Source organism: Rutilus rutilus (genome assembly GCF_951802725.1).
Source record: "Rutilus rutilus genome assembly, chromosome: 5".
Taxonomy (NCBI): domain Eukaryota; kingdom Metazoa; phylum Chordata; class Actinopteri; order Cypriniformes; family Leuciscidae; genus Rutilus; species Rutilus rutilus.
In genome coordinates this window covers 42358948-42371916 of record NC_140213.1, presented here as the reverse complement: position 1 = coordinate 42371916, position 12969 = coordinate 42358948, and the positions used below count along the sequence as shown (strand labels likewise).

Genomic DNA, 12969 nt, shown 5'->3' with positions numbered 1-12969 from the left:
CCAATTAAGCTGCTGGTCCACACTATTGCTAGTCGTCATGCTGTTTTCCATCTGCAAACTTTGTGAAAGTCTCCTTCTTTTTTTACTCCCAGAAACGCCCAGTGCCTTCCGACCATCTAGAAAGTCAGACGCCGAAAAAGCAACGTTTATTAGACCAGAACATGCTCTTGCAATCTCCTTCCAATGGACATCTCAGCTCCTCCATGGGCCGTAGCTCCTCCGCTCATGGAAACACAAGTTTGCAAAGGGGGACCAATACAGCCCAGCAGAGCCCAGATGGTCTTTACCAGCGGCACAAGCTCAGCGAGTCCAACAGCTTGCCCAAACCAGAACAGCCAGAACCAGCACATCAGCCTCCCAGCAGCCCCAAACACACAAGAACTGAACCAGAAATCCGCACTGACCAGCACCTAGCGAACGGCCAGCACAAAAAGAAGAAGTCCAAGAAGCATAAAGAAAAGGAGAGGGAACGCTTAAAACCTGCGTGGGCCGAGACCAGTCCCGACCTCAAACAGAACCAAGAAAATATTAATGGTGGGTTTAAAAGGCTTAAATATATTGCAATATATTGGTGGATGATGTATTATTTGCAGAGAAACTACTATATACACTACACTAAAAGATTAGGGGTCTGTAAGATTTAAAATACATTAAATTGGTCAAAAGTGACAGAAATCATTTATTTAAAAAATCTATTTCAAATAAATGCTGTTCTTTCGAACTTTCTATTCATCAAATAATCCTAAAATATTCAATATGGATAATAATAAGAAATTGAGCTTATTAGAATGATTTCTGATGGACTTTCACTTAAGACTGGAGTAATGATGCTGAAAATTCAGCTTTGCATCACAGGAATAAATTACATATTAAAATGTATACAAATATAGAAGTGTTATTTTAAATCATACTACTATATCATTTTTTTTAATGCAGTTTTGTAGAGCATAAGATAATTCTTTCAAAAACATTAAAACAAAATCTTACCATCTCCAAACTTTTGGGTGTATAACTAGTTAAATAATTATATAATAATATAATAATAATAATAAAGTTAAATAATTATCAATACCATAATACATTATAGCCCATAATACATTTACACAACACAACACACAGGACGGGTTTTCATATTCTTCAGTCTTTTGATTTTATTGACATTTATTCTTTAAAATAAATATTATTTTAAAATGAATTTAATCATTTAAAATAATAAATCTTATGTATTATCATAACTTTTTTTTTAAGCTCTTCTGTTAATCGGCCAAGAGATTTTGGAATCTGCAGAAAAACGTTGTATAACTTCGACATTCAATCACTTATCATCCATCTGAGTTTATGATAATGCTCGTTACACTGTACAATGCCAGGCAGTGATATTAGCAGGGATTGTGGTGATCATGATCAATATTTACTTGCACTGCCGTAAGGGCAATGGAGTCATTGTTTCTCAGAGGGCATTTCCCTAGTAGATGTCTTTGATGCTTCATAACTCCAATTACATAAAAGAAAAACAAAACACCCTGTCTGTACTTCTCTCAGAAGTAACTCACTGCAAGATGCTTTCATTTCAAGTGAAATTATGGCAAAACAGGTTCAGACATGCCAAGCAATTCAGGAAATGTTCCTGTATGTTTGTGTGTGAATGCACAGATGTGTGTGTGTGTGTGAGGTGACTGCTTGTCTGCGCCCTTCCCTAGCGCTAGCGTGGATTATTAACTCGCTAACAGCTGGCTGAACCACTGTAAAACGCGCAGAGCCCTAGACCGACGTCTTGTCAGCATCGACCGCCCTCCACGTCCCTTATCGCAACATTTGATAAATGACTCCATCAGAACGGGCAGTATGATATCTATGGCGCTTTGATATGTTTGTGTAGTGAGATTATATAAACCTTTTTATGATTCTTGTCTGTGTTATTGTGTAGACCACGAACGGCCCAACACACCTGTCACCCGTGCCTCGCCCGATGAGCTGCCTGACTATTTATTGTAAGTAAGACCAGATTTCGGCTTTATTTGACTGCTTTGTGCTTCTGTATTTATTTACAGGTGGAGCATGTCTGTTGATTTTCATCACGAATAAATGAAGGAATCGAAAATGAACAGTGCTGCACATTTAAAGCTATAGTGCTTGATTAGAATTGAAGAATTAAAAAAAACACACGTTTTTACTTTGAAATTATTTGAACTGTCACGGGTCACAAACAGCACTGATCATTTCAGACGAACGCCTTAAGAATGAGAATACTCGTTTTATTTTGATATGTAGTGCCACCTACTGGTTACACCTGGTGACTTGAATTATTGTCACTGTTAAAATGGTTTAGTTCACTCAAGGAACTTTTCTTTTCAGAAAATACAACACTATTACAGACTCTGAGCAGCGACAGAGGTACAAAGAGGATTTCTGTGCCGAATACGACGAGTACAGAGACCTTCATGAACGCATAGGGAAAGTCACGGAGATCTTTGTACAGCTGGGCTCTAAGATAAAGACACTGTCTCCTGGGACACAGGAGTATAAGGTATGGAAAAATACATCATATACACTACCGTTCAAATGTTTGGTGTCAGTATTATTATTCTTTTTTTGAAAGAAATTAATACTTTAATTCACCAAGGATGCATTGAATTGATCAAAAGTAACAGTAAAGACAATATTACAAAAATAGATTTTCTATTCATTAGACAGTCCTGAATCACGTTTCCAACATTGATAATAATATTAAGCATCAAACTTGCATATTGGAATGATTTCTGAAGGATCATGTGACACTGAAGACTGGAGTTATGATGCTGAAAATGTAGCTTTTAAATTATATTATCATAGAAAACAGTTATTTAATGTTTTACTGTATTACTGTTTTGCTGTATTTTCGAACAATAAATGCAGCCTTGGTGCACATTATGATGAGACTTCTTTCAAAAGCATAAAAAATCTTACCAACCCCAAACTTTTGAACAGTACTGTCCATTTTTAATGCCAAGATAAACTTTACAAGATAATTCCTTGGCAAACTTTATATAACGGTTACATAATGCATGATGTCAGAGGTTATTTTAGATTAATATGTTTGATTTTTTTTTATTATTATTATAGGTAATGGAAGATCAAATAATGGAGAAGTATAGGAAGTATAAGAAGGTAAGAGAATTGGATTGTGTTTGAAAAGCACATGTCGAACTCCCATAACTGCATATTTAATATGTTATGGACTGTCCAAACTAGAGCTAGGTTTAAATATACAAACTTAACTATGAGCCTTGTTTTAATATTCTAATATGAATTATTTTCAGTGTAATCATACTGCTATTATAGTATTTATTAATATTTTTAATTAGCTATTATGTTTTATATTTTATTTTGTTGTTTTGTTGTGCTTTTGTCATTTTTATATGTTTAAAAAATAATAATTCTAATTAATAATTCAGTTTTAGTAATTTAAGTACTTCCAACTTATTTTATTTCAGTTAGCTGCCAAGGCAACTTTTGTTTTGTTTTTTAAAATGTTCATTCTTTTCTAAAAGAATGAAAACTATTTGTAATAGATTTGACTATTCTCAGTTAATAACATTACTGGACCGTTTCTGCCTTTGTATTCTGGGTCTATATGAAAACTGAACATTATATGTAGTGCATTTTTGACACCCAGTGCGAAAGCCCCTGATTTTCAACGCGATTGTGATCTTCTCTGTCCCTGTAGAAGTTTCCAGGCTACCGGGAAGAAAAGAAACGCTGCGAGTATCTCCATCAGAAACTATCTCACATCAAAGGCCTGATTCTGGACTATGACCACACACAAGCGCTCTCCTAGTGCCAGCCATTCCGCTCTCCTCCTCCTTCCCAGTCTGCTCGTATACGGACCAAAAGACTCCTCAGTGGAAAAATCCAGGACCAAGTGTCTCTCCTTGGACACGGCTAGGCATTTCCACATCTTTCCTCCGCACAAACTGTGGGTAACTGTGGAGGCAGAGGATCTAAGTCCAAACTATCAAACAAAGGCCAAGACCTCCGACTAGTGACTTAAGCCCTTTAAAGTTTCTGATTTTTGATTTAAAAAAAAAAGTGTTGAGGAATTTGGTTAGACGTGAGACACAACCTAAGCCAAAATAGTTTTTTTTCCCCCACATACGTGTAACTGTTGCCCTGATCTTTGAGCTCTGACCTTCAAGGCTGCAGGCCGCTTTTAAGGTACAATCATAAAGCCTGGACGATGAGAGATGATTATCTCATCCGTGTTCGCTGTCTGTTATCGAAGCACAGTTTCTATTTTGATATTTTACTGAATGTATATTTGTACACTTGTAAGATCTTGACATCTATAATAGAGCGTTTAATCACTGGATAGAATAAGGGAAACCTGGAATTTTTCTCAGCTCTGGGGTGATCCTACCGAACTGTGTGTAGAGTACGAGGGTGCAATCCGTCATATGAACGTCTGTGTGAAAGCACCTACATCAGACTCTCAGTTAGACCAGACCTTTCTCTTTTGTGTGTGTGTGTAGCCACATGATGAGCTCTGGGATCCAAATTTAATCTCGAATTCCTGTAGCCAATTGTGTAATGAAAGGAAAGGTGATAACCTGGACGCATCAAAATGAGAGAGAATTTTTTTTTTTTTTTAAATATGACAAACATATATGGAAGATGGTTTCCATCACAGAATAAAAAAAATGAAGGTAATTGCGAGTTTACATCTTGCAATTCTGCCTTTTTTCTCAGAATTGTGTAATATAAACCCTCAATTGTGAGTTTTAGAGTCAGAATTACGTGATATAAATGCACAATTTTAAGTTGTTTTTTTTATGTTTTATTCAGTGGCAGAAACAAGCTTCCATAAACATTCAGAAGTGATAATATTCTCCTGATTTTTGTGTCCAGGGTCCAGTGCTCAAACCACCACAGCACACTGTGTCCTTAAAATAATGATGTTGATAACATTATTATTACGATTATTATTTGGACACTAAACAGCTGAAACAATTCTCCTGATTTTTGTGTCCAGGGTCCAGTGCTCAAACCACCACAGCACACTGTGTCCTTAAAATAATGATGTTGATAACATTATTATTACGATTATTATTTGGACACTAAACAGCTGAAACAATCATGTTTTAAAGCACATTTAATTCCTTTTATCCTTTTTTTTTTTTACAAAAATGTATTGATTAATGAAAGAACATATTCATGACCTTATCTGTTGGATATGTTACAGGAACTTCAGTGTATTTTTTTTATTGACATGTCGTTATTGGTTTAATTTCTTGAAGTTTGAAATAACACTGCGTTCTTTCCCTTTAAAGCATGAAGGTGTTTCTCTGAATCCATTTTTTGTTTTGTTTGGGTCATGTTTTATGTGAATGAAAGTATACAGTATGTCTGTTTTCCCAGAATGTAGGACTTGATGAACACAAACTGAGGATCTCACTGGTCTTCTACTTTACGTAACGGCCCCGGCTCAGACACCAAACGTTGTAGAAGCGGAGTCTTTCCAAAGTCCCTCTTATGTCCGTGTCATTCCTGTTCCTGCCCATAGCCTCATGTACATTATGGAAGTATTTTTTGTCACTTTTGCGCTTTGACATTTCTCTTGTGGAGACTGCTGATCTGTTATTTATGTCACTACAGTGTTAGTTCCTCTAATCCTTGATCCTGATTTGTTATCTGGCTGGAAAACTGATAGATAAATAAATGCCAAAATAGCATTGCTCTTTATATTGTTAACAGTTTGTTTCATCCTTTCATGGGGCAACTTCATGTATTGATGTAGATGCCTTAAATAAACTGGACCACATTAACTTAATTATATGGACATGTCTTCTGAATTTCACTGCTTTGTGTGTTTAGCACAGTGTTAACTAAAACTATACAAATATTTTTGTTTATTGAAATAAAGCTGAAATAAAATGTTTAAATACTGGATGAAAAACTAAAATTGTCTTGGTAGCTAACTGAAATAAAATGTTTAAGTTGAAACACTAAAATATTAAACACTATAGAAGTATATAAATAATACTAAAATAACATTAGTTTACCTGATATCACTGGGTAATTAAACCCTGTAAATACTGTTGTTTCACATTTAATAGCAGTCAAAAGATCTCTTATTTTGAAGGACAAAAAAAATTGCAATTACCTACAAGTCCAACAATTTACTAAAGGTTTTACTTTACCGAAAAGTTGGTTTAACTAATGCTGTTGTCCACCGACTTTTTCATTTCCAGTTCTGAATATAAGGCATTTAATTCGGCATGAAATGGATTTTTTCCCCTACTTTTTTTTTTTTTCCAGCATCATAACTTGATCTTCCACTAACTTTTCTCTGGTGACCTACACTGAACTTCTCCAATCATTTTGTCTGCTTAAATCCCACCCACTTCTTACAGTTGAGTGCAAGATTGGGGGCCGTTTACACGACGTTGACTAAAAACTAAAAACGTATGTATTTTGATGGTCCTTACTGCAGAACACGAAATCCAGATCCAACTCCTCCCACCTTACATATACCTACCCATCTCCACCCCCTTACCCCTAAACCCACCAATCTCCACCCCTTAGATCTGGATCCAACTCCACCCCCTAGATCTCGTGTACTGCAGTGAGGTGCTACTGTGCATTTTGGGGACCTGAAAATGCAAACTTTTGAAAATATTTTTTAAAATACAAGTTTTTGAAAATGATACCATTATCATATCTGTGTAAACTACAAAAACGGAAATTTGTGAATTCGTGTATTCAGTCTATGGGCGCGTAGTTTTTCTTTACAAAGTTACATCGCCAACTACTGGCCTGACAGCAGAATACAGCATTTTTAGTCATTTTCATGGATCCGTGTGAAAAGGGATTGTTTTGACAAAGAAACACGCGAAGTAAATCCTTTTCCGTTTTTAGTATATTTTTGTCATGTAAATGAACCCTCAAATTTAGCCAATCTTCCTCAATCCAACACACAAATGATGGATAGAGCAAAGTCCCCGCCTTACATTTTTTCATTGTTTCACTCGAATGCATGTCAAAATACGTATGCATGCAACTTCTGATACGTTGCGACTTTAAATCTAGTGAAGATTTCAACAAAGTTTAAAACTAAATCACCACAAATTAATGTAGATATTTAAATATTCTGTATCCATAAGAGATGTTTTGTGCCCATTAGAATTTTGTTTTTACTCCTCCTATTGTGTCTAATGTGGGGGTAAAACTGCTGCGATATTCTTTCGGCAGACGTGAGAAAACATACACCAAAACCTTTTTAACAGTGAATAAAAATTCCTTTATTAAAGTTCACAGCTTGTTCTTAGAGCAGTTTGTGCTGACAACCAATTATGCAGAATCAGAACGTAATAAAAGTCATGATAATCCAAAATTGGAAATAACTATAACAAAACCCTGTCTGACATCTTAAATAAAATGTAAACAAGTCTAGGATCTGTCAGGATGAGGTAGAATAGATCTAATTTCACAGATGGTTCTCTACATAAAAGAGCTTTAAAAAGCTGTGCATCTGCCACCATAGAGAGCAGCTTTTGCCTGGAAAATAAATGTCACGAGCTCCAAACATCATCTCAATATGATTAGTACCAAAGTGATATAATCTCTATTAAAAGTAGCCTACTAAACGGTGCTTAATATACAGGTGTATTATTTCACTAGGGCTGCCATGATAACACAACAACAGATACGGCAAGGCACTCTATTTAATGAAAGTGTACACAGCATGTGGTCAAACACACACTGTGAAATCTCATCTAAATGATGCTATTTTTATTCTTTTTTTGCAGGTGCACTGCTGCATTATGGGTATGTTCTATTTTCCTATCTCCCTTATACAACGATTATGTTGATCCCTTCACAAAAGCTTAATGGAAGTCTAATTTAACACTAGAATGTAATCAAAACATTTGTTAGGAAAGCATCCTTATTCAAGATGTTACTCTAAAGCATTTTCCTCATTCCCTAAATCATGGCTTGATTCTGAGGTTGGGCCTCAAGACTGACAGTATGCCTAAGAGAGAGGAAACCAGCCCACAGAAGCCCACCACCCCTGCATTTGTCTGGTAAACGCCCAGTTTGTCAAGTGGAATGAAAAGATCACACACATTTTTAAGTGTATCGAGAGCCACAGATGGCTGCCCTCTGAGGCTCTCGATGAGAAGGAAGAGGAACGCATCAAGCTGAGGCACTATGACACAAGCCACATCCGGGCTTTCATTGAGGTGCTGGTCGACTTTTTGCTGGTAGCGTCTGTCCCGAGACTTCTGCGCCATAAGCTGGACGATCACGTAGACGTCTCTGGTTAGATTCATGACCAAGGACAGGAAATAGAAGCGAGTGGAGTTTAAGCTCCAGCGCTCCTTGTCGATATCTTGTATTAGCCCGATACTTCTGGCCCAGAGTATGTTGTCACAGATGAAGTACGAGGCACGGCTGAGGTTGGCGAAAGTCAGGCAAAAGCGCAGCACGGGGTCAGAAATATGAAGAGTGCTCTTGGCCGCATTGATGGAGTTCACCGTGTTCCCAAGCCTGAATACTGAAAAAGAGCAAAACAGACCCATTATGGATGATATTCTATGTCAAGTTGAACTGCATGAGAAGGAACTTCAGATTTAACAAGCAAGTCGCAGAGATTGTTTTGACGTTTAAAAACCAATTTGGGACCTTCTTTAAAAATACCTGATAATTTAGGATCACTAGAAGTAATATGCCAATGCCTATTTAAAGCTTTACGGAATTCCGCACCTAATGCTGAAAACTTAAAGGGATACTCCACTTTTTTTGGAAATAGGCTCATTTTACAACTCCCCCAGAGTTAAACAGTTGAGTTTTACCGTTATCGAATCCATTCAGCAGATCTCCGGGTCTGGCGGTACCGCTTTTAGCATAGCTTAGCATAGATCATTGAATCGGACAGGACCATTAGCATCTCTATCAAAAAAATGACCAAAAAGTTTCGATATTTTTCCTATTTAAAACTTGACTCTTCTGTAGTTACATCGTGTACTAAGACCGACGGAAAATGTAAAGTTGCGATTTTCTAGGCTGATATGGCTAGGAACTATACTCTCATTCCTGCGTAATAATCAAGAAACTTTGCTGCCGTACCATGAGTCCAGCAGGCGTAATGATATGACGCAGCGCCTGAAAATAGGTCTAATAGGTTAGACAAACTTAGTCCCGGTCACGTTGGAAGTTCCAGAGCTGGGGACTATTTTCAGGCGCTGCGTCATAACATTACGCCTGGTGGACTCATGGTACGGCAGCAAAGTTTCTTGATTATTACGCAGGAATGATAGTATAGTTCCTAGCCATATCAGCCTAGAAAATCGCAACTTTTCATTTTCCGTCAGTCTTAGTACACGATGTAACTACAGAAGAGTCAAGTTTTAAATAGGAAAAATATCGAAACTCTTTGGTCATTTTTTTTGAGAGAGATGCTAATGGTCCTGTCCGATTCAATGATCTATGCTAAGCTATGCTAAAAGTGGTACCGCCAGACCCGGAGATCGGCTGAATGGATTCGAAAACGGTAAAACTCAACTGTTTAAGTCTGAGGGAGTTGTAAAATGAGCCTATTTCCGAAAAAAGTGGAGTATCCCTTTAAGTGCATATGCTCCGTTGAAGTGTTGCTTTTTATTACCCTTAGCTCGTGAGCACTGTATCTGAGGTATATCATCAAATTTCTTTTTAGCATTTTCGATCCATTCTTTACAGTCCCCAAACAAGAAAACATGTAGGGCAGGACTTGATTTGAATTGATTGGATGGTTTTCTATTGCTGTGACCTCATGTGATTGACAGGTTGCCCCGCCCTCGCGCCAGTAAACACGCCATCAGAGAAGAGAAGAGGTTTCAATAGAGGGTTTTCACGACGCGTCATCAATCCGGAAGTCGGCCATTTTGGAGGCACTGAACGTAAACAGTGCCATTGAACTGAACGGACTCGCAAATTTGGCTGATTATTGCTTCTGAAAAATGGTCAAGGTTTGGTCTGTACTCATCGGTCGCACCGAGAAAAAACATGACTGCCGAAAGTTAAAGAGAAGAGTGCAAAAAATTGATGAAAGATGGCGTTTGTGGTTGAGAGAGGCACAGCATCAGCCACATGTGTAAATGAAGCGTTAACTATGGCTAAAATTTTGACGTAAAATAGTTAACTATGGGTACATACACACTGTCAATCCGATTATCTTTGTATCCGATTGGAATATGATCTAAAATTATGTCCACACTGTATTGCAACTGTTCAGGTCCGATTTGTGTGTCCACGCAGCTCTTTGACAACACGGCAATGATGTTGCGTTGATGGAGGGGTTTGCATTTGCAATATAAATGTTTTCTTATTTAAATTGTACAATATGGAGATGTGTAGCCGCTGCGCTGGACTACTGAGTCTCGATCTGCAGAACTGTAGGAGGCTGGTGTATGCACAACTCTTTTTCCGCGCCGGTTTCAAAATACTTTTCAAAAATAATAATTTTCTGCTTGTCCGGCACTTTGCAACAACACAGCCTTGTTTCGGCAGCGACTTTCAGCATGTTCCCTATAACAACGTCTGATGTTTACATTTTACGTGGCGTGAGAAAGTCACATAAACCACGCGAAAGAGCGTTCAGACTGGTGGATTTCCTGATATGTGATTTGAATAGGATATTAAACCACATATGGATGTAGCTTGAAACGGATTTCATGTGCTTTTTTTTTTGGACTGACAATCTGAACGTAGCCAATGTCAAAATAGAAGTAAGGACTAGTTGGAGAAGCTAGCTCGTTCAGATCTTTACCACATATTACCTTAAGTTTGTCAAAATGTTGAGCTCTTTCCTGCTTTAAGTCCTTCTCTATATGATTTCGCAGCTTCCTTGTGTTGTTCCCGTGGTTTAGACATCAGAAATTAGTGTAACAATGTGTTCAGTAGTACATAAACAGTGCAATCCATGCTGTTGTTTACATCCGAGTACCTCCAATATGGCCGCGCATCCGGGTAACCGACCAAATCGTGACGTAGGTGAAAACCCTCTATAGGAGAGGGATGTCATTTTGATTAAAGATTACAATGCCACATGAATTTAAAATAAAACTATGTCTAAGGATAAATCATTTATAATGAATGCTGCAATATTCCATTAAAATATAAGAATTGCTTATTTTGATTTCATGGTGACTTTAAGTAGAATAAATGTTATTATACTCATACGCTGTCAGTGAATGAATGAATGGGTGAATGTGAGGCAATGTGTAAAGCGCTTTGGAGGCCATGGGTCTGTTGAAAGCGCTATATATAAATGCAGTCCGTTTACCAAACTGTAAAGTTAGGTAACTAGAGAGATAAGAAATGTAACTGGAATACATAGTGTCTCATAAATGATCCTAGTAACTAATAAATAAGTACTAGTTGAGCTGGAATACATACTAGTAACTACTGAGAAAGAAAGAAAAGAACTTTTGTTTTGTGTGTGATTGTTTTGTGTTATGTAACAGTAAATGTTCATTCTTACGCTTCCTTCCCGAACTCATATTAGACTCCAGAAACTGCAGCTTTTTCACCAGCTCTTTTCTCTTCGCTTCATTTCTCAGAAGGTATTTCGCCAAAGCGCATGCATATTGGGTTGCTCTAAAGCAAACGAACAAATCAAATGTTCAGACATAGTCTAGCTCATCTTTTATAGCAAATAATTTCAGTTCAATGTTGTTTTGAGGGATGACAAGCTTTGATAAGAGGCACTGACCTGAATATGCGGTCCCTTCCTTGACTTTGGTTAGTGAAGCTAATGAAAGTTTCCATGTGTGCGACAGCAGCTAGTGTGCAACAAAACTGTGTAAAATTCTTTTGGGATTCTTTGAGGAGTAAATGACTAAAAAGTCGAAAAGCAGCGCATACTCAAAGTTAAAAGATCCGTGTTGGTGTTGTCACTGTTTGTCCTGTCAAAACCACACGATCCTGCGCATAGATCCTGCGTGGTTGTGGGAACTGAGGTGAAAGTTCATGCAACATACAAAACACACGCTGAACCAAAGAACACAGTTTCAGATCGATTTAGTAAATCATTATTGTGTCGCGCTAATAAAAATGAATACAGCTTATGGCTGACTAATTATAGGAGAGTTAAAAATTAATGACGTTACAAAAATGTATGACGGCCAGAGTTTTTTCTTGTTCTTTTTTGGCGATAGGAAGTCCGATTCATTTTCCGGAATCGGTTCTTTCAAACAGTTCGTTTCTCAAATTTTACGTCATTACGTAATTGCGTCATTACACGGTCCCTGTCATCCCAGTCTGATTTTAATAAAAATGTTCTAGTAATAGGCCATATGTAGACAGTGTTTTTATTGTAATTGAATGTATCACAGTTTTGTTTGTTGCAATTCTAATTCAGTCGTAAATATATTTCCTTTACTTTTTATTTGTAACATGTCTAATTCTCGGCTATTAACTTACTTTTCGCCGCAAAAGTAAAATCCTCCTCCGTGATCTGTCGAGAATGAATTGTTTACACTGCCTCTGTGAAACAGCTCACCCGTTTCATTGAAAGATCCGACTCAAAAGAGCGATTCTTTCACGTTCACTGTAGGGTTGTTTTGGTTTAGTTCATATCACCAACACACGAATTAATTTTAAGATGAATATTCGCAGTTATGTTACAATTGTAACGCACATCATTAATGCTGTTGTTTTTGTAATTTTAGAAAGTTTTTATGTTAATTGTCGTCAAGCTCGAGTTTTAAATCGGATGTTTTTGGATGATGGATCTGTCACAGCCTACTTCCGGATTTAACTGACCAATGACTGGATCAGGATTAGAGAACGGAAATACCTGGATTAGAACCGCAGGTTAGTTCCAGTTCCTCATGCCACTGCTGTTACATTTAAATTCAGTCTTTCTTGACGTATACGTAGTTATTTTGTTCCTTAAAAATCGGGAAGACGTGATAATATGTGACCCTGGACCACAAAACCAGTCACATGGGT

At 37.3% G+C, this 12969-nt stretch overlaps 2 protein-coding genes across 2 annotated transcripts in view; one reads left to right on the top strand and one right to left on the bottom strand.

Annotated features, from left to right (window-relative positions):
• The window catches only part of LOC311291199 (RNA polymerase II elongation factor ELL), a 42687-nt gene extending 37535 nt beyond the window's left edge, over window positions 1–5152 (top strand). Inside the window, exons 8-12 of the mRNA XM_084410116.1 lie at window positions 93–534; window positions 1928–1991; window positions 2356–2527; window positions 3103–3147; window positions 3707–5152. Coding sequence (XP_084266242.1) covers window positions 93–534; window positions 1928–1991; window positions 2356–2527; window positions 3103–3147; window positions 3707–3817 — 834 coding nt within the window. The 3' untranslated portion in view covers window positions 3818–5152. The remainder of the gene's footprint in view (window positions 1–92; window positions 535–1927; window positions 1992–2355; window positions 2528–3102; window positions 3148–3706) is intronic.
• Window positions 5153–7256: 2104 nt separating this feature from the next.
• pex11a (peroxisomal biogenesis factor 11 alpha) lies at window positions 7257–12751 on the bottom strand. Its single transcript, XM_084409271.1, has 4 exons — window positions 12439–12751; window positions 11729–11970; window positions 11498–11613; window positions 7257–8533 (listed from the first exon to the last, which is right to left on the bottom strand). Exons 2-4 carry the CDS (start codon window positions 11782–11784, stop codon window positions 7965–7967), a joined length of 741 nt encoding a protein of 246 aa, XP_084265397.1. The 5' UTR covers window positions 11785–11970; window positions 12439–12751; the 3' UTR covers window positions 7257–7964.
• Window positions 12752–12969: the final 218 nt, after the last annotated feature.

Excerpts from the sequence above, each read along its gene's own strand:
- pex11a (XM_084409271.1), bottom strand. The coding sequence starts at position 11,784 with ATGGAAACTTTCATTAGCTTCACTAACCAAAGTCAAGGAAGGGACCGC. Across the intron at positions 11,614-11,728 it reads GGAAGGGACCGCATATTCAG|AGCAACCCAATATGCATGCG; the intron begins GTCAGTGCCTCT and ends CGTTTGCTTTAG. Across the intron at positions 8,534-11,497 it reads TATGAGTTCGGGAAGGAAGC|TATTCAGGCTTGGGAACACG; the intron begins GTAAGAATGAAC and ends GCTCTTTTTCAG.